Here is a 26,427-nt window from a genome sequence, read left to right on the forward strand (position 1 = left end):
CAAACCACCATATCTAGGAAGCTTTAGGGGAGGGTTGAGATCAAGGATGATGTGTTCTCAGGTGGATTTGCCAGATTTGAGGACTACCGGGACTACTATTTTTTTTTAACTTTGTATTTTTTATTGGAGTATGGCCGATTAACAATGTTGTGATAGCTTCAGGTGGACCACACCTGGCCCACCTGAAGGGTGGACAGTACATATACATGTATCCATTCTCCCCCAAACTGCCTTCCCAACCACCTAGACTACTATTAATGTGATTGTTTCCGTAAATCAACTCTCTCGTTCTCTTTTGCTTTACTCAAATTTACACGAACTGAAAGCTTTATATCATAGCACTGATATTCTACCTTTTCCTCCAATGCACATCAAAATGAACACATTACCAAAATGTATAAGTATAAAACCAAAAATATTTACCTGTGTTCCACCTTAAATCACCCCCAGGGAGCTCTGCACTTAGGAAATATTGGTGACCCTCCCCTTGCTCCCCCACTTGGACTGACCTCATTCAAAGATTTCACATTTGGAAAAAGCAAGTCAGAAATCACTCAGAGCCAAGGGAGGGGAGGAGGCCAGGCCTGGGGTAGGGGTGGGGCTCTGTAAAGTGGGCCCAGCAGGGAGGGGGTGCTGGTGGATGTGAGACTGGGGGGCTGAGGGCATTGGAGGGAGCTGCCCCAGAGAAGTGAATGAGGCCTTGTTAGAGCCGTGGCAGCTAGGCAGTGTGCAGAGACCATGCTGCAAGTGTGAAGCTTCCAGTAACTTTTATGGATGATTTCTTAATAAACATTTGAGCCATCTGTCTGGACTGGGGCATGCGTTGTCCTGGGTGCCTGGAGACAGGACCGGGTGAGGGGCTGGTGTCTCATGCATGTCCCATAATGTCCTCTCCCCATCCTCGACTTGTCCCCTTGTTCTTTTTTGTCATAAATAGGACAGCTTCCATATGCTGAAGGCTGACTGAGCCCAGCAGCTCCCATTGAAGTCTACATTCTGTCTTTTTTAACCCTCGTAATTACTTTGTAAGGCCAGTGCTACAACTGTGCCACTTTAACATGTCAGGAAACAAGTGAGCTAGTCTGGCTAGCCCTTTGGGCCCAGATCTGAGTGACCCCCAAGCCCATGCTCTGAGCCCCCTGACAACTTCTATGTCTTACTCTTTCTTGCTCATTATCAGCACACTGCTTGCCCTTTCCTCCTCTGCCTCTCCTTTCAGAGCTAGACTCAGCTACTGCCTCTCCTCTCAGACATCGCTAGGGAAATACCTGCCCGCCCTCCACTGCCTGGATGTCAGAACTGGTACCACTCATGAATACAGCAGGCCAGTCCATAGGGCAGCTGACTTTTCTGTGACGGGACTGACTAATCTAATGCTGAGAAACCTTAGTCATTGAAAGCCACTTGGATTATTGGCTTTGGCTTCAAATAAACAAATAAACTGTAGCTAAAAGGCAATGGTTTCTGGGGTCTTTCTCTGAATTTGGTACATCAAAGACAACCAAGTTCTAGTTGGAAGCATGAACTTCTTACAAGCGTCTTCCAAAGGTGTCCCGTGCTTTGTGTAGTTGCTGTATATGAATTAATAATTATTTTTTAAAAGTTATAAATGCACAATGGCCTTGTTGGGTCTATCCTAACAAGGAGAGACCTATCCTACCCATTCTAAAGACAGAATGTTATAGGAGAGGAAAACATCTCGAGAAGAAATGTTCTCAGGTGTCAAGAGGCAGAAATGGCAGCCTTGAAGCACTCCATTTACAGCCCTAGTAAAACCTTAACAACACAGCTCCTAATGAAGCATGTAGTCCACTAAAACTAGCCAAACTGACTTCAATCCTGTATTTCTAGGGCCTGGAGCTCTTGTAGGGCCCATTTGATCTGTAGATATATAATTTTCAAAACCCCCAGTGAGGAAGCAGTTAGCTGATAGTAATAACCCATGAACAGAAGATACTTTGATCCTCTGTGCAGAAAAAAAGTAAATTTAGATTATTCAAAACCCTGGATCAACTGATGCATGTATGTGTGCACTCAGATGCTGCTTTATGGCCTCCCTCACTCTACGTTTGCAGACTGTAAGCTTCCTCAGGGTGGAGAACATGGACCAGAGCAGTCCTTCTCCCTCCAAGATGGAGACCAGGACGAAGAGGGCCTCAGGGTCCAGGGGATGCTGTGGGCTCGCTTCACGATCTGATCAACATTTGGCTTAAAGGGCAATGGGCCTCTAGGGTTGGAGCACCCACATTTGTTCTACTGTAACACAGAAAGAGCGAGGCTGGAAAGATATAACATTACCTAAGGAGTCTCAGCAAGTAATGAGCCCAGGCACTGACCGTCTACTGCATGGGGGTGCAGCCCTGGCTGGGAATCAGGCCTGAAAACTGGCCCAGTTCCTCCCTTTGCCTAGTCTGTGAGGGCTGCTCAGAGAGAAGAATCACGGACCAGGCTCTAGACAGCGACTTCCCTGAAGGACAGAGAGTGCTTGTTACAAGCAGCTCCTCAGGGTTGAAATTCCACTTCAGGTCTCAGCACCTAAAGTCATTTTTCTTCCTTATTTATGTTTCCTGTGGAAAATCTGAAGAAAAAATCTGTGGAGCATCTTTTGAGCTTGCCTTTGGAAGGGAGAAAATATGCTCCCTTTTTGCTGGGCAAACATAGCAAACATTGGTGCTTTCACAACCCAGACACAAGCTGGTTTTCAAAGGCTCCCGCTTGGCGGCCCCACTTAGCTCATCGGAGGGGTGAGGGTTGTAGCACCTGGGCTGAGGAGGTTTGCTTTGGGAGCAGACCTTGGAATCTGTGAATTTTCTACTCCAAGCACATCCAAACGGAGGAACCAGAGCCCCCTTCTGCAAAGCTTGCTCTGGCAACTGGGGCTCCATCTGCTTGGGGTGGAGCTAGAGAGCCAAGGGCCTCAGATGACCAGCAACCTGGTCCTCATGAAGACTGTGCTGGGGTGTTGGAGGCTTAGCAGAGAGGATGCAGATGGATCAAGATGGCCTCAGGGACTCTGGCCCCTTTCTCTGGGTGATGCTGAGATTAGAAGGTGGAGGTGAAAGTGAAGGGGACATGCTTCTGCACCCACAGATATTTTCAGGCTTCCAAACACTAATCAGGGAGACCACTGGGCAGACGTTCCTTTAAAGCTAGAGCGGTGTGACGGCAGCTACCCACTGTGGGCTGTCTGCTTATTTCAATGTGGTCTGTAGCAAGAATTTCCTTCCCTCCGTCCCTCCCTCCATCTCTCCCTTCCTCCATTTATTTCATGAGAGAGATAATAACCTCCCAAGCACCCATCAACTCCAAGCACCAACAATGATCTACTCACGGCCACTCTAGTGTCATCAATCACTACACCTACTCCACCCACTCTATGCCTTCCAACTGGGATGTTTTGAAGCAAATTCCCAACATCATCTTGGAGGAGTGTCAGTCACTCAGCTGTGTCCTAGTCTTCAAGACCTATGGACTGTAGCCTGCAAGGCTCCTCTGTCCATGTAGGATTTTCCAGGCAAGGATACTGGAGTGGGTTGCCATTTCCTCCTCCAGGGGATCTTTCCAACCCAGGGATTGAATCCATGTCTCTTGCATTTTCTGCATTGGCAGATGGATTCTTTCCTACTAGCTCCGCCTGGAAATCCCTGACATCATCTTATCAATTGATATTTAGAAGTATTGGACACTGAAGAACACCAAGAACCCTCCCTCACCCCAGGCCCGTGTATGTGCATGTGTGTGTGCTCATGGCTTCAGTCGTGTCCAACTCTTTGGGACCCCGTGGACTGTAGCCCGCTGGCTCCTCTGCCCGTGTGATTCTCCAGGCAAGAATACTGGAGCGGGGTGTCCTGCCCTGATCCAGGGGATCTTCCTGATCTGGGGATAGAACCTGCATCTCCTGCGTTACAGGTAGATTCTTTACCGCTGAGCCACTGGGGAAGCCCAGGCCTATGTGTACATTTTGCCAATCATGGCAGGGGCTCAGGGAATGTCTGAAGTGCATCTAAAGACCTGAAATTAAAAACCGCTGTTACACAGGATAATCTCCGTCTTGGAGACAAAAGGAACCTTTCCTTTTGGCATGTTGGAACTCACAGCTGTTCCTTCTAAGATGAACTTCCTTGTTTCATTTGCAATGGCTGTTTTTTGAGTGTAGAGGACCATGCTGGAGAAGGCAATGGCACCCCACTCCAGTACTCTTGCCTGGAAACTCCCATGGATGGAGGAGCCTGGTAGGCCGCAGTCCATGGGGTCGCTGAGAGTCAGACTCAACTGAGCGACTTCACTTTCACTTTTCACTTTCACTTTTCACTTTCATGCATTGGAGAAGGAAATGGCAACCCACTCCAGAGTTCTTGCCTGGAGAATCCCAGGGACAGCGGAGCCTGGTGGGCTGCCGTCTGCGGGGTCGCACAGAGTCGGACACGACTGAGCGACGCAGCAGCAGCAGCAGCAGCAGAGGACCCTGCTGGGTGACTGTAGGGGAAGGCAAGAGAAGGCAGGGCAGAGCGGCTGCCTTCCTGGTCCTTTCAGTCCAGTGGTGGGGTGCGAGGAGACATGAGAAGGAGCCCAGTGGGCTGAGGGAGCAAGAACTCAGCCTGAGAGGAAGAAGAGCCTCTCCTGCACAATCTCTTCTGGGGGGTTGTTTATTGGCCGGCATTAGTTAGGTCTCTTAGCGGCTGTTAATGTGTGTGTTTAGGGTCTCTCGTAATGTCTCTAAGATAAGGACCAGCTCAGTTTACACTCCACCTTCAAGAACTGGACTTGGGGTGTAGGGAGCTTATGGGGGAAGCAAGGAGGTGATCAAAGTCCTTCCCGGCTTCTGCAACTGGAAGGGAAGACACTTGGAGAGAGAGGATCCGCTGAGTGCACAGGGGAGAAGGGCTTCCCTCTGGGCTGGACAAATTGCCAGATTTTTTCAATGAGGAAATGCACTTTGTTCTCCTTCTGATTTTCTTATATGGGAGTGAGGCCATTGTCTATGTGGGGTTCTTTGGAAAGATCTTAGAAAATTTCTGACCTTCATATCAGGCCTTTTTGCTGTTCCCCAATCCCAACCCCATCCTACCCTAGTGTCTGCAAAATCAGAGACCTGAGCCACGTCCAGGTGGCACCTAAAGGAAAGACAGAGCCTGTAGCTGGTGCCCGGGGGCATGAGCCAGTGGGGCAGCAGGAGGAGCAGAGACAGGGGCAAACACGCTTTGCAGAGACGACATAGTAAAGACGGCATTTCAACCTGTAAGGAGAGATAGACGTCTCAATATATGTTCTGGAACAACTGAGTACGCATTTTTGGAAAAAAAAATTAAAGTAAGATTTATACTTTCCAGCACAAGAAATTATAAGTATTATTTTGTAATAACTTCTAACAGAGCATGATCTATAAAATACAGAATCACTATGATGTGCACTGAAACTAATATAATGTTATAAATCAACCATTCTTCAAAAAAACAAGAAACAGATTGCATGTGGATCAAATTTTAAATGTTAAAAAAAATTTTAAGGAGTTTTAAAAATATTTGCTTATTTATTTATTCGGCTGCACCGGGTCTTAGTTGTGGCATATGGGATCTAGTTCCAGGATTGAACCCAGGCCCTGTGCTTTAGGAGCATGGAGTCTCAGTCGCTGGACCACCAGGGAAGGCCCTACATGTAAAAATTAAAACTACATCTAAAAAAAACCTCAAAGAAACAATGAGAAAGATTTAAACCTATGAAGTAAGCCAGAAATAAAAGTAAAATAATCATCAATTTGACCATGAAAAGCAAAAAAAAAAAAAAATTTCATGGCAAAACCAAAAATAACACTATAGGCAAACTCAAAGATGAAATGTCAAACCATGAGAAAATATTGACAACTATCATTGCAGTATTATTTCAGCAAAAGACTAGAAATGGTCCAAATGTCCATCAAACGAGGATTGGTTAAATAAATGATGGTATATCCACACAGTAAAATTTCACATTTTGCAATGAAATGCTGCTGCTGCTGCTGCTAAGTCACTTCAGTCGTGCCCAACTCTGTGCAACCCCATAGATGGCAACCCACCAGGCTCCCTCATCCCTGAGATTCTCCAGGCAAGAACACTGGAGTGAGTTGCCATTTCCTTCTCCAATGCATGAAAGTGAAAAGTGAAACTGAAGTTACTCAGTAGTATCTGACTCTTAGCAACCCCATGGACTGCAGTCCGCCAGGCTCCTCCATCCATGGGATTTTCCAGGCAAGAGTACTGGAGTGGGTTGCCATTGCCTTCTCCAATGAAATACTAAGCAATCATTAAAATAGTCAGGTGATTTTTCTTGTGTTGATATGAAATCATCTTTAAGACACACAAAAAAAGGCTCATGTAGACCGGGGCCTAGAGTATGTTACCATTTGTGCTGAGAGAGAGAGGAGGGGTGTTATTTACCATCTATGGGAGGAGGGGAGCACAGTTGCTTAGCTACGCTTGGAATCCCTCAGGAAGGACATCTGAAAACCAGTCATGTTGGTTCCTTCTGGGAGGGGTTATAGGTGGCTGGGAGGGAGACTTCACTTTGAAATTTTGACACATGTGAATGAATTACCTATTACAAATAGTATTAATGCTATGATTTTTTTTCTTTTAAAAAAAGGAAGAGAAAAGAAGGGAGGAAAGGATATGACCGAGGAAGAAGAGGAAAACCAAGTAACATGCAAAGCGGACGCAGCCGGGAACTGGTGGTAGTCACTGCCTTCCTCGCTCCTTCCTCATGGGCCCTCTCAGCAGCAGTGCTCACAGAGGGTTCTCGGGAGCAGTTGTCTGTAAAAGCCCACCACCGAACCAGTTTCCTATGAGTAGGGGACAGTTGGTCCTTCAGCTACAGAATGCAAATCCCAAGCAGCACTGATTCTGGGCACAGACCACATGCTCACTCTAAGAAAAGAGCGTGCTCTACGTGACTGTGCGATGGAGAACCCTGGAGAAACAAGAGCGGCTTATCCCCAGCCAGCAAGGTAGGGGGTGGGGAGAGAGAAAGAGAGATTGAGAGAGAGAGGAGGGGAGAGGAAGCGGAGAGGAAACAAAAGGAAGCAACCAAGTGTCCATCCACTGGTGTGCCGCAGTGCATCCATACAGAGGAAAGCCTCGTCTCATGCCCATACGGCGGAAGAAGGGCGCTCCTCACTGCCCAGGTTGTATATTGTTCACCTTGTGTGCCTAAGGCTGTGGTCAGACATGACTGAGCAACTTCACTTTCACTTTTCACTTTCATGCATTGGAGAAGGAAATGGCAACCCACTCCAGTGTTCTTGCCTGGAAAATCCCAGGGACGGGGGAGCCTGGTGGGCTGCCGTCTATGGGGTCGCACAGAGTCGGACACGACTGAACCGAGTGAGCAGCAGCAGCAGCAGCAGCTTGCATTTGGAAAGGATGGAAGGGGCTTTCTCGCTTCCAAGATAGTGGAGGTGAGAGAGGTTTGGGCAAGGGAGTTGGCCCACATTTTAGCATGTGTTCATTCCCATATCTCTTCTAACCTCAATACTGTCATCAAGAGTAACTTATTTGGGGAATAATTTTGCAGTTTTTTTAATTTGCAAATATCACTTCTCTGGCTGGGTAATAAGCAAGTAACAGTGGTATTACTCCACCAGTTCAGCTCCCTGCCAGCCGGAGCACTCCACTTTTACGGAGAAACAGGATCTTACACTTGAGGTCGACAGAGAAAAAGGAGGTAGATGTAGCTGGAAAACTCAAGCTCTCTTTTTGCTTCTGGTCAAAACCAATGCTGCCTTGGCCAAGTCCTTAACCTTCCCATCAGGGCCATTCAGGCCTAGGGTAAGAGAGGAGCAAGGCACTTGTTTTGGGTGCAAACTTTTAGGAACACAAGGCTCAGACAGTAAAGAATTTGCCGCAATGAAGGAGACCTAGGTTTGATCCCTGGGTCCGGAAGATCCTTTGGAGAAGGCAATGGACAGAGAATCCTTGCCTGGAGAATTCCATGGACAGAGGAGCCTGATGGGCTACAGTCCATGGGGTCGAAAATAGTCAAACACAACTGAGTGACTAACACTTAGTGAAAAAGCCTCAGGAATCAAGATAAAAAGCATTTAAAGATAATATTTTAAAAATAAAAATCAATGCAAAAAATTTCATCATGAACAGAAAGCCAACCTTTCAAATGAAGATGAGAGGAGCATTGCTGGTTTCTCTTCTAGCTGTAGGCTCCACTGGGGCTCACAGCTCTGTTCCCTAGGCCACACTGCTCCATCTCTAAATCAACAGGGTTGGACCATTTGACCTCCTGGGATCCTGCTGGGCCCTGATGATTCATGGCTCAGGAATGAAGTGTCGTTGGAGGACTAGGGACAGCCTTGCTGCGCAGGGGGCCTATTTTTCTCAGAGCCTGTGTTCAGATGCACTTTGCCCGAGCCTCTGCCAGCCAGGAGTGAGCGAGTGAGTGAAAGTCGCTCAGTTGTGCCCCACTCTGTAGTCCCCCAGGCTCCTGCATCCATGGGATTCTCCAGGCAAGAATACTGGAGTGGGTGGCCATTTCCTACTCCAGGGAATCTTTCCGACTCGGGGATTGAACCTCAATCTCCTACGTTGTAGGCAGATTCTTTGCCGTCTGAGCCACCAGGGAAGCCTGCCAGCTAGGAGAGGAAGAGTCATCTCCTAAAATCTCACTCGTCACTAGAAAGTGACAGGGGCCTTTAAGGTCCTGCTCGAATCAACAGGATGAGAAAGTCTGGTTCTTCAGGAAAACCCACCTTTTCTACTTGGCCCTAGTGACCCTCGGACGCTTGCTGAGCTTCAGGGAAGACGGTAGCATTGGAAAAACCAGCTGCCTCCACCCTGGAGGGGAAGAATAGCTCCCTTCATGGGGCTGCTCCGCGATGCCAGGGTTATCCAGGTCGACGAGTGAGGAAGTGAATCAGCCCTTCCCAGCCCTCCAGTCAGAGGCCCGTTCAGTACCCTCTGGTGGTGTGGCATTTGGATGTGTTTTGTCAAAAACTAATGAACATCTCACTTAGGCGCTGGAAACAAACATCAGCCCCAGCCAGTTCTTACACTTGCTGAGCATGAATAACTCCCTTTGGCTTCGCAGTCAGCCGGGCCCAACAAGTGAATTTAGAGGCTGAGAAGTCAGTCGCTAGCCCTCACACAGACTCACCCATCAGGGTGGGACCCAGGCTGGCCGCATGGCCCAGGAGAAGCCATTCTCGCCTTGGGTGCACATTGGAATCACATGAGGAGGGGGCTTAAAATGCACAGGTGCCTGAAATTTTGGCTTAACCTATCTGGGGTTAGGCCCAGCATGGAGGATATTAAAAGAGCCCCATATTAGGGATTCTAATACACAGTCAAGTTTGGGAAGCACTGCCCTGAACCAGTGCTTCTTGGACTTCACGTGCAAACACATTACCTCATTAAGAAACAGATTGTGATTCAGTGTGTCTGGGGGGAGCCTGACACCCTGCATTTCTAACAGGTTACCGGGTGGTGTAATGCTGCTGATTTTCAGACCATACTTTGTGTAACAAGGATGTCATACGTGGTCCAAGATGATAGCTACTAACCACACAGCTATGATTAAAATTAAAACCAATTAAATTTAATATTAAACTTAAAAAGTCAGTTTCTTAATTGCATTCAGTTCAGTTCAGTTCAGTCGCTCAGTCGTGTCCGACTCTTTGCAACCCCATGAATTGCAGCACGCCAAGGCCTCCCTGTCCATCACCAACTCCCGGAGTTCACTCAGACTCACGTCCATCGAGTCAGTGATGCCATCCAGCCATCTCATCCTCTGTCGTCCCCTTCTCCTCCTGCCCCCAATCCCTCCCAGCATCAGTCTTTTCATGTTTTATTTATCTAAAAAATTATTTATTTATTTATTTATTTGGGGCTGAGCCAGATCTTCAGAGAAGGCAATGGCACTCCACTCCAGTACACTTGCCTGGCAAATCCCATGGATGGAGGAGCCTGGTGGGCTGCAGTTCGTGGGGTCACTAAGAGTTGGACATGAATGAGCGACTTCACTTTCACTTTTCACTTTCATGCATTGGAGAAGGAAATGGCAACCCACTCCAGTGTTTTGCCTGGAGAATCCCAGGGTCGGGGAAGGCTAGCGGGCTGCCGTCTATGGGGTCGCACAGAGTCGAACATGACTGAAGCAACTTAGCAGCAGCAGCACAGCCAGATCTTGGCTGCAGCACACAGGATCTTAAGTTGTGGCAGGTGAACCCCTTGTTGTGGCATGTGGGATCTAGTTCCCTGACTAGGGATCATACCCAGGCCCCTTGCATTGGGAGCTTGGAGTTCTAGCCACCAGACCACCAGGAAAGTCCCACATTCGCCACTTTTTAAGTGCTCAATCATCACGTGTGACTGCATGCATGCTCAGTTGCTTCAGTCGTGTCTGACTCTTTATGACCCTATGGAGCCCACCAGGCTCCTCTGTCCATCGGATTTCCCAGGGAACAATAATGGAGTGGGTTGCCATTTCCTTCTCCAGGGGATCTTCCTGACCCAGGGATTGAACCCGTGTCTCCTGCATCTCCTATACTGCAGGTGGATTCTTTATCGCAGAGCCACCAGGGAAGCCCATCCCATGTGGCTACTGACTACCATACTGGCACAGATACAGAATGTTTCCATCATCTCAGAAAGTTCTGTTAGGCAGTTCTGTCCTAGAGCATCTCTTTGAAGCTGTATTGGAGCAGCCATCTCTTGAAATGTGGGTCAAAGCTTTCTTGGTGTGGGGACTACAGAATACTTCTTTTGCACTCCTCACAGTGAGCCTGTGCACTAGGCCTATGGAAAATGCTTGGTTAATGCCCACTCAGGTTAGCACACTCATGCTTTTGTGCACAGGCAAGTGCCACACCAGCACTGGCTGATTTACTGATGTCTACTTGGGTATCAATTAACATTGTCCTGGAGTTTTATCCAGGACAGCTCAATGGGCATGGCAGAGCTGTACGACTGCACTGGGAATGTCTCCCTACCTCTAGCAGGCCCATGATTCAGGCAAGAAGGTACAGGGTTCCAGGTGATTACCTCTCAGAGTGTCTGCTCTTATCAGTCATGCCAGGCTGGAGGATGGACTAGGACACAGAGGTGCAGCGAATGGAGCACTTCACCTTCCAAGCCCGACTCAGACATTACAAATCTAGACAGATTCTCTCTTCTCAAGGGATTTTGTTTTAAGGGTCTTGGGGAGAGGAGAGTGCTGGAGACAGCCTACTCCCTGTTCCTGGGTAATCACTCTGCTTCTCCTCAGGCAACCAATATGGACCCCAGCGGAGCTGGGAGAGAGGTGCTGAGCCCATTGGTAGAGCAGGTTCCACCTGACTTAGTCACACTGGGTGGGAAAGCTAAGCCCTTTGCCTGCTGATCTCTTAGCTTCACAGTGGTTGACGGTCAGATCCAATTTAGGGGTCACTGACAGTGAAAGTAGGATTACAGTGAAGTGGGAGAGGAAAAGAAACCAGGTGCCTCTCATCACGAAACCACAAGCAGGGACTTCCGTGATGGTCCAGTGGTTGAGACTTCGCCTTCCAAGGCAAGGGGTGCTGGACTGATCCCTAGTCAGGGAACTAAGAGCCCACATTCCTCCCAGCCCAAGAAACCAAAACATAAAACAAAAGCAATATTGTAACAGATTCAGTAAAGACTTTAAAAACAGTCCCCATCAAAACAAACAAACCAACCACATGCAGCTACCTAATTCTACAGATGAAACATCTGAGCTCACAGAGTAAAGTAATTGGGTCAAGATCACAAGGCAAGTTAGATGCATTTGTTGTTGCTGTTATTTAGTTGCTAAGTCTTGCCTGACTCTTTGCGACCCCGTAGGCTACGAGTCGGGCGGACTGAGCAACTTCAGTTTCACTTTTCACTTTCATGCATTGGAGAAGGAAATGGCTACCCACTCCAGTGTTCTTGCCTGGAGAATCCCAGGGATGGGGAGCCTGGTGGGCTTCCGTCTATGGGGTCGCACAGAGTTGAACACAACTGAAGCAACTTAGCAGCAGCAGCAGCAGCAGACTGCAGCACAACAGGCTTTCCTATCCTTCACTATCTCCCAGAGTTTGCTCAAACTCATATTCATTGAGTCGATGATGCCATCCAACTATCCCATCATCTGCCACCCCTTTTTCCTCCTGCCCTCAATCTTTCCCAGGGTCAGATTCTTTTCCAGTGAGTCAGATCTTCATATCAGGTGGCCAAAGTATTGGAGCTTCAGCTTCAGCATCAGCAGTTAGTGCATGGGGAGGTTGTTTCCTGACTTCAAGGCCAGTGTTTTCCCCACTGCTCTATACCCAAGAGATCTGCAAGCCATTCAAGAAAAGAAACAGAGTATTATGTAAATTTGTATCTCCAGTAAAACAGATAATATAGGTAGGTCTTCTTTAAATTTTCTAGTACAGATGATAATGAAATTGCTTTTTTTATTAATTTATTTTTAATTGGAGGATAATTGTTTTACAATGTTGTGTTGGTTTCTGCCGTACAGCAATGTGAATCAGCCATAAGTAAACATATATCCCCTCCCTCCTAAACCTCCCTCCCACCTCACCTCCTCATCCCACCCCTCTAGGCTGTCACTGTGAAATCGCTTTTTTCTCGTCTTCTCACTTCCAGCCACCACTTCCTACTGCCGGGTTCACCTTGCATAGACTGCTTCTGAGATAACTGAACTTCTCCCAACCCACTCTTTTTTCGATAGTAAATATTACAGAGTTACACAACCCACAGTTGTTGAATCCGCAGATGCTGAGCTGTATACATGGAAGAACCACGGATAAGGGGAGTCAGCTATAAATTATCTGCTAGTTTTCGGTGGTCAGAGAGCTGGAGCCCCTAACCCCTCGCCCCTTCAACGGTACAGCATTGGTGCTATTGAGACCTGAGAAGAACCAGCTTCTCTCTCTCCAGAGCTTCTCATCAAACTGGATCAAAAAGACTTGAAGGGAAATTTCTCTGCAAATCTTGGTCTATTCACAGTTAAAGCAAACTGGACTTTTTGTTTAAACTGATACTCATAGAGAAGATTAATTGCTATCCTAGTCTTCCTAGCTTCCATGATAAACTGAGAAGTTTCTGTTCTCTTTCTTAGGCAGAAGTTTTGCCCAAGTACTGAGTCCATGTATCATCAGTGCCAGCTTTCCTTTTCAGGTCATATAAAAGTCTGTGAATCCTGAGTTTGTGTTACTGACTTCAAAACAATGGAAACACTTTCAGTTCTACACCTCCCATCCCAGGATCTTCATCAGTCAACCTAGATCCTAATTGTTGCGCTAGGAAACATAATGGGTAAGACAAACGTGTTAATAGGACTCAATTAAATTAAAAACAGAGACACGAGATTGCTTCTTTACGGTGTGGTAGGCAGGTGGGGCAGGGGGAAATAAAAAGTTGGAGACCACAGAAAGCAGGGATGAAGATAAGAAACGTGACTCTGAGCCTCCTCTGTGGAGCGCACTGGGGAAGCTCCACATCTGTATTTCTTTTATGCTCACGATGAGCCCAGAAGCAAATTGCCGTTATCCCTGCTTTCTGGATGAAGTTCAGAGAAGCCGAGTAACTTGCCTAAGGGAATAGAGCTGGGCAGTGCAGTCGCCTTGTCCCGCCTGGGCAAGTCCAAGAACCACTGGAAGGGTATGCACGTTTCTAAGAACTTTTAGGCCAAAACTAGACAGGCATTCTGACAGGCTGGCAGAGGAAGGAACAGGGGTGCAAGTGGGACTCATTTCTCTTGTTCCCATAAGAATGGAGTCCTTGAGCAACTGGCTGAGGATTCCCAGGTAGGGTCCCCGCAGGACAAGGAGCAAAGCCATTGTGGGGGCCTCGCTGGCGTCTCAGCTGAGCTGCCAGAGGAAGAAACTTCTATTTAGGGATGGAGGGGGGGTGGGTGGCAGATCTCTGGAGACTCTGAGTAGTCTCACTGAGGCACAGGTGTAACCAAGCTGCTTCTACCACCCAAAACTGCGCAAAGAGCTATTCTCGGCTAAATGCCAGAGCAGAGAGCGTCCACAAATGGCTTTGCACTGAGCTGCCTCGTACTGGATATACGTCATATTGCAGCCTATTTACTGGCAGTTTGGCTCCTCGTGTGACTGCCTCCCCCCAGCACAGGATCCCCATCAAATAGATCGTTCTAGTGTTGGTGCTCAACACAGTGCAGTGGGAGGAACGCCGGCCGAGGCACAGGAGGGGGCAGGGGCAGGGGCAGGAAGGGGGAGAGAGTAAGGGGAGACAGTCAAAGAAGAGTCCCCGGCTTTGAGCCCAGGAGCCTGGGGGAGGGTGTCAGGGGTGGTGGGGGGTGTCAGCAGAGGGGCTGGCCAGCTGGCGGGAACGTGGGGCTGGTATGCGGAGCAGGGTGGTGCCCTGTCTGGCCCTGGACAGGTGCCTCCCTCAGCAGGGCACATGAGGTGCCCTCACTGAGTTTGTGGGTGGGGAAGGGCTCACACATGTCCTTCTGCTCCCTCCTGAGGTTGTTTTTGGCAGAGGAATCCACTAGAAGCTTACCACACGTTCCCTTGAGCTTTTCAAGGACTTCCTGGAGGGCTGGTCCACCCCACCCACTGGGGTAGAATAAACTTGGTTTCCAGGAGCCTGGTTTTCTGTGAGGGGTATGTACCCTGCTAGGCCCAGAGGCTCCTTTCCATGATAAATCCCATCCAGGGAGAGCTCATGGGTCACGAGTCCCTAAGAGGTGGGAAAGAGGTAAGACACCGGCTTCCACTTCGGCTCAGCGCCTGCACTCTCTCCATGGAACTCAGGACTCAAGCTCTAGAAAGTGTTCATCTCTTCCTGGCTCCAGCTCCACCACCTATCAGAGAAATGGAACAGGGAAAGTGACCCCTCACCTACAGCAGAAAAAGACAGCCTTTGAGAGTTACCACACTCACGGCTCCAGCAGCAGTCTTTCCAAAGCCCTGCACCTGTCATCTCCTTTCCCGCCTCTGTCCAGTCCTCTCCCTCAACTCACTTTTTTCTGGCGCCTTTTCACTCAGGCCCCCTCCTTGCCATGACGATGCAGTGCGTGCATGATCGCGGCCATCTGGAACTGCAGACCCACTCTAGGGCTGCAAATCATCATTTTCAACCCAGTATTTAGGCTGGCACCTCTCTACCCCTAATGGGTGCATGAGTTATCTGGAGATCCAGTAAAATGCCAAATCTGATTGAGAGGATTCTGTGGACCACTCTTACCATAGTGAGAGTTTAGAACACTTACTACGTGACCACACTACACTAAATAGACTTTGTGGGTGCTGTGCTGAGTCATTCAGTCGTGTCCAGCTCTTTGCAATCCATTGGACTGTAGCCCACCAGGCTCCTCTGTCCATGAGATTTTTCATCCAAGAATACTAGAGTGGTTTGCCATTTCCTCCTCCAGGGAATCTTCCCAACCCAAGGATCAAACCTGCATCTCCTGTGTCTCCTGCACTGCGGGTGGATTCTTTTCCTGCTGAGCCATCAGCAGGAAAAGGGAAGGGAAGACTTCATGGGGGGAACTGTAAATGTAAAAATGATAGCTCCTGTTCTCAAGGAGACATGTGAATAAATTCACACAGGATTTTTCTCCATGGTTGAAGGATAGAAGGATGAATGAATAAGGGTACAACTGCATGGGATGGGCTATATTAGTGCAAGAGTTCAAGAGATGGAGACAGGAGATAGAAGCTACTCACTTTCACACATCTGGCAGGTTGTCAGTCCCTCAGAGTGTGTCCCCTGGAGCCGCAGTGCCATGCCATTGCCAGACAAGCGCCCAGAGTAAATGCCTCCTGGTCCTTGGAGACAGTTGTGGCTGGACAACCACGGTTGCTTCACATACAACCCCTGCTGGGAGTGGTCCAGCATCTCTGCATTGAGGCCCTGATGTTTCTCCCTTCACCCCATAACTAGCAAGAGTTAATGAGAACACACATGTTCCTCAAAGCCAGAAAGCCATATGCTTCAAGAGAATGTGAGATATTGCATGAACGGGTTATGCTTTTTTTTTTTTAAGTGAAATAGGAAGGTCATGTGCATATAAAACTTACAGCTACTTTTTCAAAGAATAAGACTTTAGAAAGCGCTAGAAGAGACAAAGATGCATAGGACAGTCTTTTGGACTCTGTGGGAGAGGAAGAGTGTGGGATGATTTGGGAGAATGGCATTGAAATATGTATAATATCATATAATAAGTGAATCGCCAGTCTAGGTTAGATGCAGGATACAGGATGCTTGGGGCTGGTGCACTGGGATGATCCAGAGAGATGATATGGGGAGAGAGGTGGGAGGGGATTCAGGATTGGGAACACGTGTACACCTGTGGCAGATTCATGTTGATGTATGGCAAAACCAATACAGTATTGTAAAGTAAAATAAAAAGAAAAAAAAAAGAAAAATAAATTAAATAAGCAGGGTAAAAAGAAAAAAAAAAAAAAGAAAGCATTAGAAAGCCAGATGTCTTCCTCTTTTGCCTCAAAGGTCTAGCTAGTAGGAGATAAGTAGAAGAGGAAAGAATGAGAAGTAAGAAAGGCAGGTCTGAGCCAGACCCAGTGACAGCTAGCGGCACTCCCGGAGTCCTCTGCGTCTGGCCTCTTTCTCATCCCTAGTACTACATCTTACTCCCACTGCCCCCCACGGCTGACTCCACACTGGTCTGGGCCCCCAGCCATGTCTTCTGGTTCATCTGCTCTTCTTCGGCTTCTTATGGGTGCCACCCTGTCCGCTCACTATACCTCCGCATTTCAACACTCCTCTCATCCTTGGAGACTCAGTTCTCCTAGGAAACCTTCCCCGGCTTGCTCTATGACTTCCAGAATATCTGTTCTTTCTGGCTTTGTTTGTTTAGTTTTTAAGAGGAGGATACCATGTTTGCAGGATTTTTCAGTCTTTTTTCTTATTTCCCTTGAAGATGAAAATACAGTGTCTTAATTCTCTCTGTATCATTTCATACAGAAATGAGTGTTCAGTATGAGCGCTTAAACTGAATTTGGATGGTGCTGGGACAGGACAGAAGAGACAGGGTTGGATTCTTAACACTGTTTGCGCTGGGACTACATAGTAACACATTTATGCTCATGCAATGGAATGCACACCATAAATCTAGAAACCCTATCCTGGACAGTCCTGATCCTGTTACTCTACCCCAAAAATGCCAAAGGAAAACATAAACACATCTTGAAAGGATGTCTGAACTGAGTCAACCAACAGAAGCAGGCTGGCCCCGCTCTCCCTCCACCGTGGCTGTCTGAGTGAAGTGTGTGCGCTCACCACCTGCCATATTTGGGGCGGGCTTACCTCTTTGGAATGTGAATCCTTCCACACTCTATCACTATTTTTAAATGGGATTTGTGTAGAGAGAGAGAAAGAGGTCTTTTCTTTACAGTTTACCTATAAATATCTTTCCCAATAAGGAAGGCTATGTCCACTATAGGTCTAAATTTAATATTGCCATAAAAGAGAGAAAAACAGTGAAATGGTTATTTTGTCTACACAACACAAAATGACGGATTGAATCCACCTGCCTCACTAAATGGATGTAATTTGGGGTAGATACACTGATGGTGTCTGTTTAATTTCTAACTGTTCTAATATTAGGCCTGCCCTACTCAAAGATGTAAGTGGACGATGATTGCCACGTGGGACCTTCATTCTTAGCCATCCATGCCCTTCTTCCACTAAGTGGGGGAAACAGCAGCTCTTTGATTCCTCTTCTAGTTACAGACATTTCAGTGCTTCTCATCTATCTAACACTGCCAGGATATAAGATTTTCCACATTAAACGAACAAACATTTATTTTCATTATGTTTAATGGAGACTTTTCTAAAATGGAATACAGATTTCCCTTTCTCCCCGAAGAGACCATAATAAACTTGAGTTAACATTTTGTTGGACATTTAAGTTTATTATTATGAATCACAGGGACAGCAGCAGAGGCTGTAAGCCAGGACATGGGCTGTTTACCCCTACCCTATCAGGTTTTGTTTTTTTTAAAATTGGTTCCTTTTCTTTTTTTCTTGGCATGGGCAAAACTGCACTTTATTTTTAAAAAAATTTTATTGGAGTATAGTTGCTTTACAGTGAGGTGTTAGTTTCTGCTGTACAGCAAAGTGAATCAGCTATATATATATATATATATACATATATATATATCTCCTCTCCTTGATTTTCTTCCCATTTAGGTCACCAGAGTATGAGCGGAAGTCCCTGTGCTATACAGTAGGTTCTCATTAGTTATCTATTTTATTGGTTATTTTTCTATCTCCTATCTTATTGTCCCTTCTTGCTATCTTACTATGTTTCATCAACTGCTCTCCTATCTGCCCTCATTGTTTCTGCATCTAATTGGTGAGGTCAGATGACCATCTGTTAACACAATATCTAAACTATGAATAAACACGGACAGAATAGGAGGGACTCCACTACACATAAAATGCATAAGCTTTCGCACATAACAAATTCTGGCTGCCCAAAATTCTGCCTGCTGCTTCTCCCCCAGCTCACAGGTTTGTTTCTCCTTCTTTTCAGTTTCTTGGCTATGTTCTGGATATTGAGATTACTAGGTAAGTGACCTCCAAATCAATGAATTTTTTTTTTTCTCCCCACATAAAGGTTCAGTCCCAGTCTGAGTCACAGATTAGAGGTTTTTAAATTGTAGTTGGATTCATGGGTGGGTAGAATATTGGTATTGGTGTTTAGTTGAGTTTAGAATTTAAATAATTTCCATAGTCTATTTTGGTTCTGAGAATTTATTTTGCTTTTGTCAGTTCTCATCTCTGATGAAAAAACCTTTTCTTTTTTTCTCATGAGGAGCAGAGAACTAAATTTTGTATTCACAAATGAACCATTATTACTAGACAGACTCTAGAGCTCTTATATGTAGATACAGTTTACTGCAAAGATGAATCACACACACAGTTAGAGTATGAAATCAAAAGCAACTAACCAACAGAAGTACGTATCACTTTGTTGCCCACTAACTAGATCACTTTGAAAAAGGCTTCAATTTTTTCATCTATTTGAGTGTCTTCACCCAAACTTTTGTTGTTGTTGTTGTTGCTGTTGAATTTTTATGGCAGATTTTTTTAAAAAAAATCAGTTGTATAAATGCCTTGCTTTGTAGCTATCTATGGATTGCTCATATCAGAAAATAAATCAGATTTTACATCTAAATGCATCCATCCAGAGGGGTTTACTTAAATACTCCTATGTGCTAAAATTGTGCTAGGCACTCTTGTCCCCAAGGAGCGTCTAGACTCATCGTTAATATAAGACCAATGAATATAGAGTTGGGGGGAGGAAATGAAAACTACATAAAAACATGTAGCTTAGAATATAGGATGTGGATACAGGCTATACCTGCCTGATGGATTCAGAAAGGCAGGGAGCCATTGCATTCTAGAGTTATCAGAAAAGACTCTCAGAGGGGCTTAAACATAGGGGGTCTTGAGAAATGTGTGAAATTTGGTCTTTCTACCTTCCAGATGGAGAAGATAGAAGCCGTGGCTCCAAGGAGGGCATGGGACATATCAGGGGGTAAGACTGGCTTTCTCTGGCCAGAGGCTGGGGCTGGGGAAAGGCTAAGAGCTTAACACTAGGACTTGAACAGGAAGACAGGAAAATAGCCAAGGAGGGCTTACAGCAGGTAGAGAAGTTGAAACCAGTGCTTTAAACCTTCACCCACCTCCATCCAGACAAAGTATGGATGTATTTCTTTAAACAATGTAAGCCCCTTCACTTTCCAGCCAGCACACTTGCATGGAAGTTAAATTCTGCACACTTGGAATTCAGGGCTTTATTCTGAGAAGCATCAGAGCATGAGAGGGTGGAGAGAGAGGGAGGAGAAGCCCAGAGCCTCCTGTGAAGACTGAGGCCTGGGTGAGAAAAGCAGCTTCTAAGTGGCTTCAGCTTCAAGGAGGAAAGGGCTGCAGAAACCCCATCGCTGGGGAGGGGAGTACTGGTTAAGTCAAGCTCCAAATTCTGAGTTTTGCGAAAGTTTGCATTTCTGCCTAAAGTTCCTTGGGGGACTTTACAATCCTCGGGGATAGAAAATCGTTTACTCAAGAGGAAGGAGGTCTGTTAGGGAACTTTTCCTCCCCGGTATTAATGGAGACACCTGGAGCCAAAAGACAGCACAGCTGAGCCCAGGGGAGAAGGTAGCATTTAGGCCAAGGTGAGATGAGGTGGGAAGTGAGGGCCAGGGGGCCAACTGGGAAATTCTGGCTTCTCCCCCAGCTCACAGAACTCAGTCCAGCTGGAGCGGCGTGCTTCCTCCCGGGCCAGGGCTGCAGCAGTGGCCGACCGTCCCTGGCCAGAGCTGCTCAACCCCCGCCGGCAGCGCCCACTCCCCCCAGGGACTACCGGACCCCGGCCAGGGAGATCAGACACCCAGGCTGAGCCTGGAGCTAGACAGCCCCTGACCTCGGCAGCGCGCACGGCGTAGTCTCGCCCCACCCCACCCGCCACCCGTCTACTGTGTCTCCTCGCGTCCTCTCCCCAGGGTCTGCGCCCGTCCCCCACACCTTCACACAGGTCTCGGTCTGTGCTGTAACACCGGCCCAGTTCCCGGCGCTCGGCTCGGGTCAACGTCTGCTGAGCTTCCAGAGGAAGCTCATTCATCGCATAGTTGGATGGGGGAGGAGTTGGGGCGGAGGAGGGGGGCGCTGTCGTTCGCAACCTCCAGGTGGGAATCCAGGGGCCAGGTGCTCCAAGAAGGGGCTAGAAAATAGATCGGGACGACCCTACCCCCGCCTCCCCGCCCACCCACCAAGTTTGGCCCTGCTTGCCAGTCTCCAAGATTTAGGACTCCTGATACTTCGTGGGCTCCCCTTGAGCCCTTCCCCTCGCCCGCAACCCAGGGACCCAATGCGATGCCCCTCTCTCCCTCCCCTCTGCTTCTTTCTACCGCTTCCCCTCCTCCCTCCCGAGTCTTTTCCGTCCACGGTCTAGGGCTCGCGGCCTGCGCCTCTGCAAACACCCCCACCCCTCCAATCCGGGCAGAACTCCGAGGGGAGGGGCCGGAGGCCCCCCTTCCCGCCTGTGGTCGGAGAGGGCAGCGCCGCAGCCCGGGGTGGGTGGGGGGGAGGTAGACAGGGGCCGTCTCTGCGCCCCGCCCGATCAGGCCACTCTGCACACTTAGGGTGGGGGGCGGGAAGCAAGGCTAGCGGAGAGGGGGGCTCCGGTCCGGGCAGGTGCGGGCTCTGGCTGGGCCCAGGCGGGGTACGGGGCGGGGTCTCAGGTTACAGCCCCGCGGGGGGCCGGGGGCGGCCCGCGGTTTGGGAGAGCTCGCCAGCCTCGAGCGGGGCCGGGCGCATATAACGGGCGCCGCGGCGGAGAGAAGACGCAGAGCGCCGCTGGGCTGCCGGGTCTCCTGCCTCCTCCTCCTGCTCCGAGGGCCTCCTGCATGAGGGCACGGTAGAGACCCGGACCCACGCCGTGCTCCTGCCGCCTCGCCGCGCTCCGCCCGGGCCCGGCTCCGCCAGGCCCCGCGGTGAGCTATGATCCGCCTCGGGGCTCCCCAGACGCTGGTGCTGCTGACGCTGCTCGTCGCCGCTGTCCTTCGGTGTCACGGCCAGGATGTCCGTAAGTCGTCCACAGCTCCCGCCTGCCACCCTTCTGTGTCGACCCTCAGCATCCTCTTCCCTGGCCCTCTCGCACTCTGGAGCCCGCGGGTCTGGGTTAGAGCGGCTCCGGGGTCAAGGCGCGCGGAGACGGGTGCAGGATGCGCAGAAGCTCATTGAATGGAATTCTGCAAGTCAGGGACTCTGTCCTAGCGTCCTCCCTGCGGGTGGTGGTTGGAGGCATTTGCCGGTCCTTGCGTTGCGCAGGAATATTAAAGAAGCAAAGTGTCGGGTCGGAAGTTTGCGCTTAGATTCAAGCCCGCTCTCTTTGACCAGCTTTGATAACTAAGCGCAAACACACACTGCTTGCCAAGCACTCAGGGTTCGGCAAAACAGGTTGTGGCCCATAGATCTTAGGAAAAGTAGGCGAGAAAAAGCACGAGCGAAGAAGTGAGCAAGGGCCAAGGGGTTGAATTCCTAGTCGTGTCCAGGGGTCGGTGTCTGGGGTTCAAAGGGAAGTTAGTTAGACAAAGGAGACTCTCTGAAACTAGTAGGCTGAAACCCGAGGCCGCGATGAAGGGCTTCGGAGAGACACCCTGAGATCTCAGCGCCCCTCGTGGGTTTTCTGCCCTTCATGGCTGGCCCAGGAGCAAGGTGCAGCCCGCTTGGCATCTCGGCTTTCCCCTTGCCTCTAAAAGATACAGAAACTTCCCGCAGGAGAGGCCATCTGAAAGGCGATAACATTCCAACCAGACCTTGCTTTTGAAACGTCCGGGGAAAACAGCGCCCCCTCCCCGCCGTCTTCCCCCCATCCGCCCTCTCCCGCCCCCGCCCCCCCCCCCCCAAGCCAGGTACTACAATGAGTTACTTTTATAAAAGTTTCTGGAATTAGCCGAGGCTCTGCCAGGAGTGAGTGAGTGAGCGAGTGTGTGTGTGTGTGTGTGTGTGTGTGGCAGAGGAGTGGGACACGGTTGGTCGATTGCTATAACAATTTCAACCGTATATAGTTAAGAGATGGCAGTTTTACAATCTGGTCCAAAGACAGTTCGAACCGCACCTTTCCATCATCTCCTTTGGTAAAGTCCCACTGTCTGGGATTATATTTAGGACAAATGAAGCCTGGAAAGTGTATTAAGTAGAGATTTTTTTTTTCCACGTGTTTGGGCACGTTTCCGACGGCTGGGATTCCAGCCCTGTCTTTGTATGTTACAGATTGTAAATCAATCGCAGGGGAAATTTGGGGGGAAGGTATGGAAATCAAAAGTCCGTCTGCCGACGATTCTCTGCAGTCTCGCCTGCCACCTGGCTATCTCTGGAGACAGTTTAGAAGGCTTCGGGCCCAGAAGGACTTTCCGTTCGTTAGGGTGATCGACAGGGGCAGAACTGGAGCCCGCAGCGCAGCAGCAAGGAGCCTCAGGCCGAAGATTTTGGTCAGGGGGTCGGGAGGTGCACTAAGCTGGAGGCGCACTCACGGCACTTGGAATACGGTGTCACTTAGTGGCCCCAGCTCGGATTGACTATATATTTGTCCTAAATTTGCACTTACACACCCACAAAGCTGTCTTCTTGACTGATCTCTGCCATAGTGCGCAATGGAATTAGCTAGGTGACTCTCAAAATCCCCAAACTCTGCATCTGGTATTAGAGGCGCTCACTTAAGTGGCAGAACGTTCTCAGCGCCGCAACTTTCCTAGGAGGGAATGAATTCCACAGCTCTTTGGGCCCAGATCTCCCAGTCGCTCCTCCCCCCACCCCCCCTCCCCAGGGGCAGAGCATTGGAGCCGCTGGCTTTGCGCCCTAGCGCACCCTGGCCGGGTAACCCACTCCCCTGGGTCAGAGGACCCAAAGACGTGACGTGGGGAAGGACGCAGTCTGCGTGGACGTCAGGAATGTCAGTAACCTAGGGCTCGGGCACGCCCCTCCTCCCCATCTTTCCACAAGTTTGAGAAGCTTATTGGCTGCTGCGTTTTTGACCCACATCTGCATTTCACAGCCCTCGTCTCTGAAGTGCCCCTCGGCTCGGGGGAGAGACCTCAATCCGTCTTTGTGAGGCTTGTTTGCGTTAGGAGATTGGCAGCGATGGCTTCCAGATGGGGCTGAAACGCTGCCCGTATTTATTTAAACTGATTCCTTGCGGAGACCTGTGAATCGGACTCTGTGTGCGCTCGAGAAAAGCCCCATTCATGAGAGGCAAGGTCCGGTGGGTTCCCCCGGACTCCCCGACCCCTCTCCCACAATGCCCCCCCCCCGTGCCCGCCCACCGCCACCTCTCAGGCTCCAGCCCTGCGCGGAGCAGCCGCGAAGCAAAACAGTTCCCCAAAAGAGGTAACTTTTTAATTGGCCTACTACAAAGAGTCGCTTATACGGCCCTGCGGTAATGAGGGGAACACGATCAGGCGCGCCGGGATGCCATCGGCAGCCGTTTCGAACAGCAATTATGGAGGTGCTGGGCTCCTCCGTCCACACCTAAGGGATCCGGTTACGGAGCTGGCTTCTTTCTGGGGCAGGCATTTAATCGCACTTTTCACCCTCCCAGTGTCCGTGGGCGAGCTGCGTCCAGAGCTGCAGTCACAAAGAGTCACCGTAGGGCTCTCACACCCAGCGCCGCGGCCGCGCCCCAGCGCCCGCGCATCCCCGGACCGCCCTTCCGAGGGAAATCTGATCTGCCTTCTGGGTGAACCCCTCGTCCAGCATTTTGCTCTTTTCCCCCTACGGCCCTCCTGGCTGAAAGTGGGTTCTTCTTTAGTCTGGACCCCACCCCTCGCTTTCTGCAGCTCCACCCATTTTAGCAGTGGGTGTGGCCCAGCGATTTTGATACTTAAGCTAGGATTTCCCCACCCCACCCCCCGCCACCCGCCCCCCACCGCGTGATTATCTTGCCTAAATGCTGAATGGATTTTTTTTTTCTAGTGGAAAAAAAAAGGTTTATCTTTCAGAGTCTCCTTAAAGAGCAGGGGCAGGCCCGTTTCTCTCTCCGCCCACCTGGTTTGTGGCCCGTTCCTATTATTCATCCATTGCTGCCAGTGCTTTGACGATTCTGATGAGAAAAACAGCGCTGGGCGCTCCCTAGCACGTGGTGCGGGCTCTGCCACGCTTGGCGCTCTTCGGAGCGCTCTTGTCAGCACAGGCTTCGTTTGCAGGGTGAATTCCAGACGGCAGGGCGCTTATGGAGGGGGACTACTCTGTGCCCTTCTTTGTCTGCATTCTTGGAGGGGGCCGGGCCTGGACTGGCTACTCTTGTCCGGGACCAGGCATTCAAAGCCTCCTTCCATATCCCCTCCGTCACGTTGAGCCGTTGTCTTCAGATGGAAGCAGGCTCTCTCCAGAGGGGGGTCCAGCTGGAGGTCAGCACCCGTAGAGGGATCTTTGGCCCTGCTTGCCTCCGGGGCATTTTATCAGCCCTCGTGGGTTCTATCCAGGTGTATTGTTTGACTGGTCCAAACCCCTTCCCTAAATCGGTCCTAAGACTAATATTACTTAAAGAATGGGACAAGATCCTACCTCTAATAGCTCATCCTTTCACACACCTCCACCCCCATATATCTACTTCTGGAGCCTGGCTGCTGATAGAGTCTAATTTCTGTGGGTAGAATTTTCTCCACGCCTTCTGAATTTTAGCTGTCAGTTGTATTCAGCATATCCCATAATTCCTAGAGGCAGGCAGAAGAAAGAAGGCCTCTGTCCCTGTGTCGGGGGTGGGGTGGGGTGTGGGCGGCTCTGCATTTTCCCCTCCCCTCTGTCTGTACAGTCCTGAGTCCCACAGTTCAGAGGCTCATCCTCCTCCTGCTCCTACTCTAACTTGCCCATGACCCCCACATCATCATGTCTCCCCAATATGAGATGCATGAAGGCAGTATTTCATCCTCAGTGCCGCCCCCCCCCCCCCCAGCCTTTCCTGCTGGGTCAGGATTTTCATTGGTGAATAGAGAGCAGAGTGCAAAGTGGACAATAATATTTGTTGACTACATGGCAGAATGAATGATGTCTTAGAAAAAATAACAAGTTCTCTATGTTGGGTGGCCGGAGTCCACACGCTTCAGCATTCAAATGATGTCAAGTTGACCTGCAACCTCTCTCTTTTTCTCTTCTGGCTCCACATCCCCTCCTTCCCTTGGCTCTCCGCTTCCCCCGCCCCACCCTTGGTGCAGAGAAGGCTGGCAGCTGTGTGCAGGACGGGCAGAGGTATAATGATAAGGATGTGTGGAAGCCCGAGCCCTGCCGGATCTGTGTCTGTGACACTGGGACTGTCCTCTGCGACGACATAATCTGTGAAGACATGAAAGACTGCCTCAGCCCCGAGACCCCCTTCGGAGAGTGCTGCCCCATCTGCTCAGCTGACCTCCCCACTGCCAGTGGTTGTAATTTATTTATTTCCTGTTCCACATAAATAAATTACTTGCAGGGGCAGCAAATGCCCTGCCATGGATGCCAGTCATCTCTGTGAAGCAGAGGGACTGGTTATCCATGGCACCCCAGCAGCTGAAGCTGAAGGGAAAGGCGACTTCTCGCTTGCAGGATGACACTGAGTGAGCCTGACACACCAGAGGGGTCCTTCCTCACCTGACACCTCCAGAAAATATGCTCCTAAGACCTGGAGGACAGAGGGGACTCCACACAAGCGTCCTCACTGTAAGCACCTCTGCAAAGTCCTTGAGCCACAGTGGAGATCCAGTGCTCCTTTTGGCCAAAACACAGACTCATTTCTCCTCTGTTGCCCACACCTTGGCCTCCAAACATGCCCAATGTGGAGCAAGCTCTGCTGGCCAACGGGGCGACAGAAAGGGCAGGCCCCCTTTTGAAAAATATGGAGCATTGGTGGCAGTTTCCTTTTGGTTTTGCCTCTGTTGGTACTGACTGCCAATTAAGAAGCAAGCTCCTAGCAGAAGGAAGAGCTGGGGTC

The 26,427-nt window shown here is 49.4% G+C and overlaps 1 protein-coding gene across 3 annotated transcripts in view; it reads left to right on the forward strand.

Annotated features, from left to right (window-relative positions):
• The first annotated feature begins 21,277 nt into the window (after positions 1–21,277).
• Positions 21,278–26,427, forward strand: part of COL2A1 (collagen type II alpha 1 chain) — a 30,257-nt gene continuing 25,107 nt past the window's right edge. Inside the window, exons 1-2 of one of the 3 annotated variants that reach the window (XM_042246797.2) lie at positions 21,278–21,549; positions 25,676–25,885. In XM_042246797.2, the coding sequence (XP_042102731.1) occupies positions 21,465–21,549; positions 25,676–25,885 (295 nt within the window). In that variant the 5' untranslated portion in view covers positions 21,278–21,464. The remainder of the gene's footprint in view (positions 21,550–25,675; positions 25,886–26,427) is intronic. The other 2 variants (XM_042246798.2, XM_042246799.2) reach the window with 2 other exon arrangements.

This window comes from Ovis aries, chromosome 3, assembly GCF_016772045.2.
Source record: "Ovis aries strain OAR_USU_Benz2616 breed Rambouillet chromosome 3, ARS-UI_Ramb_v3.0, whole genome shotgun sequence".
In the NCBI taxonomy this organism is placed as follows: Eukaryota; Metazoa; Chordata; class Mammalia; order Artiodactyla; family Bovidae; genus Ovis; species Ovis aries.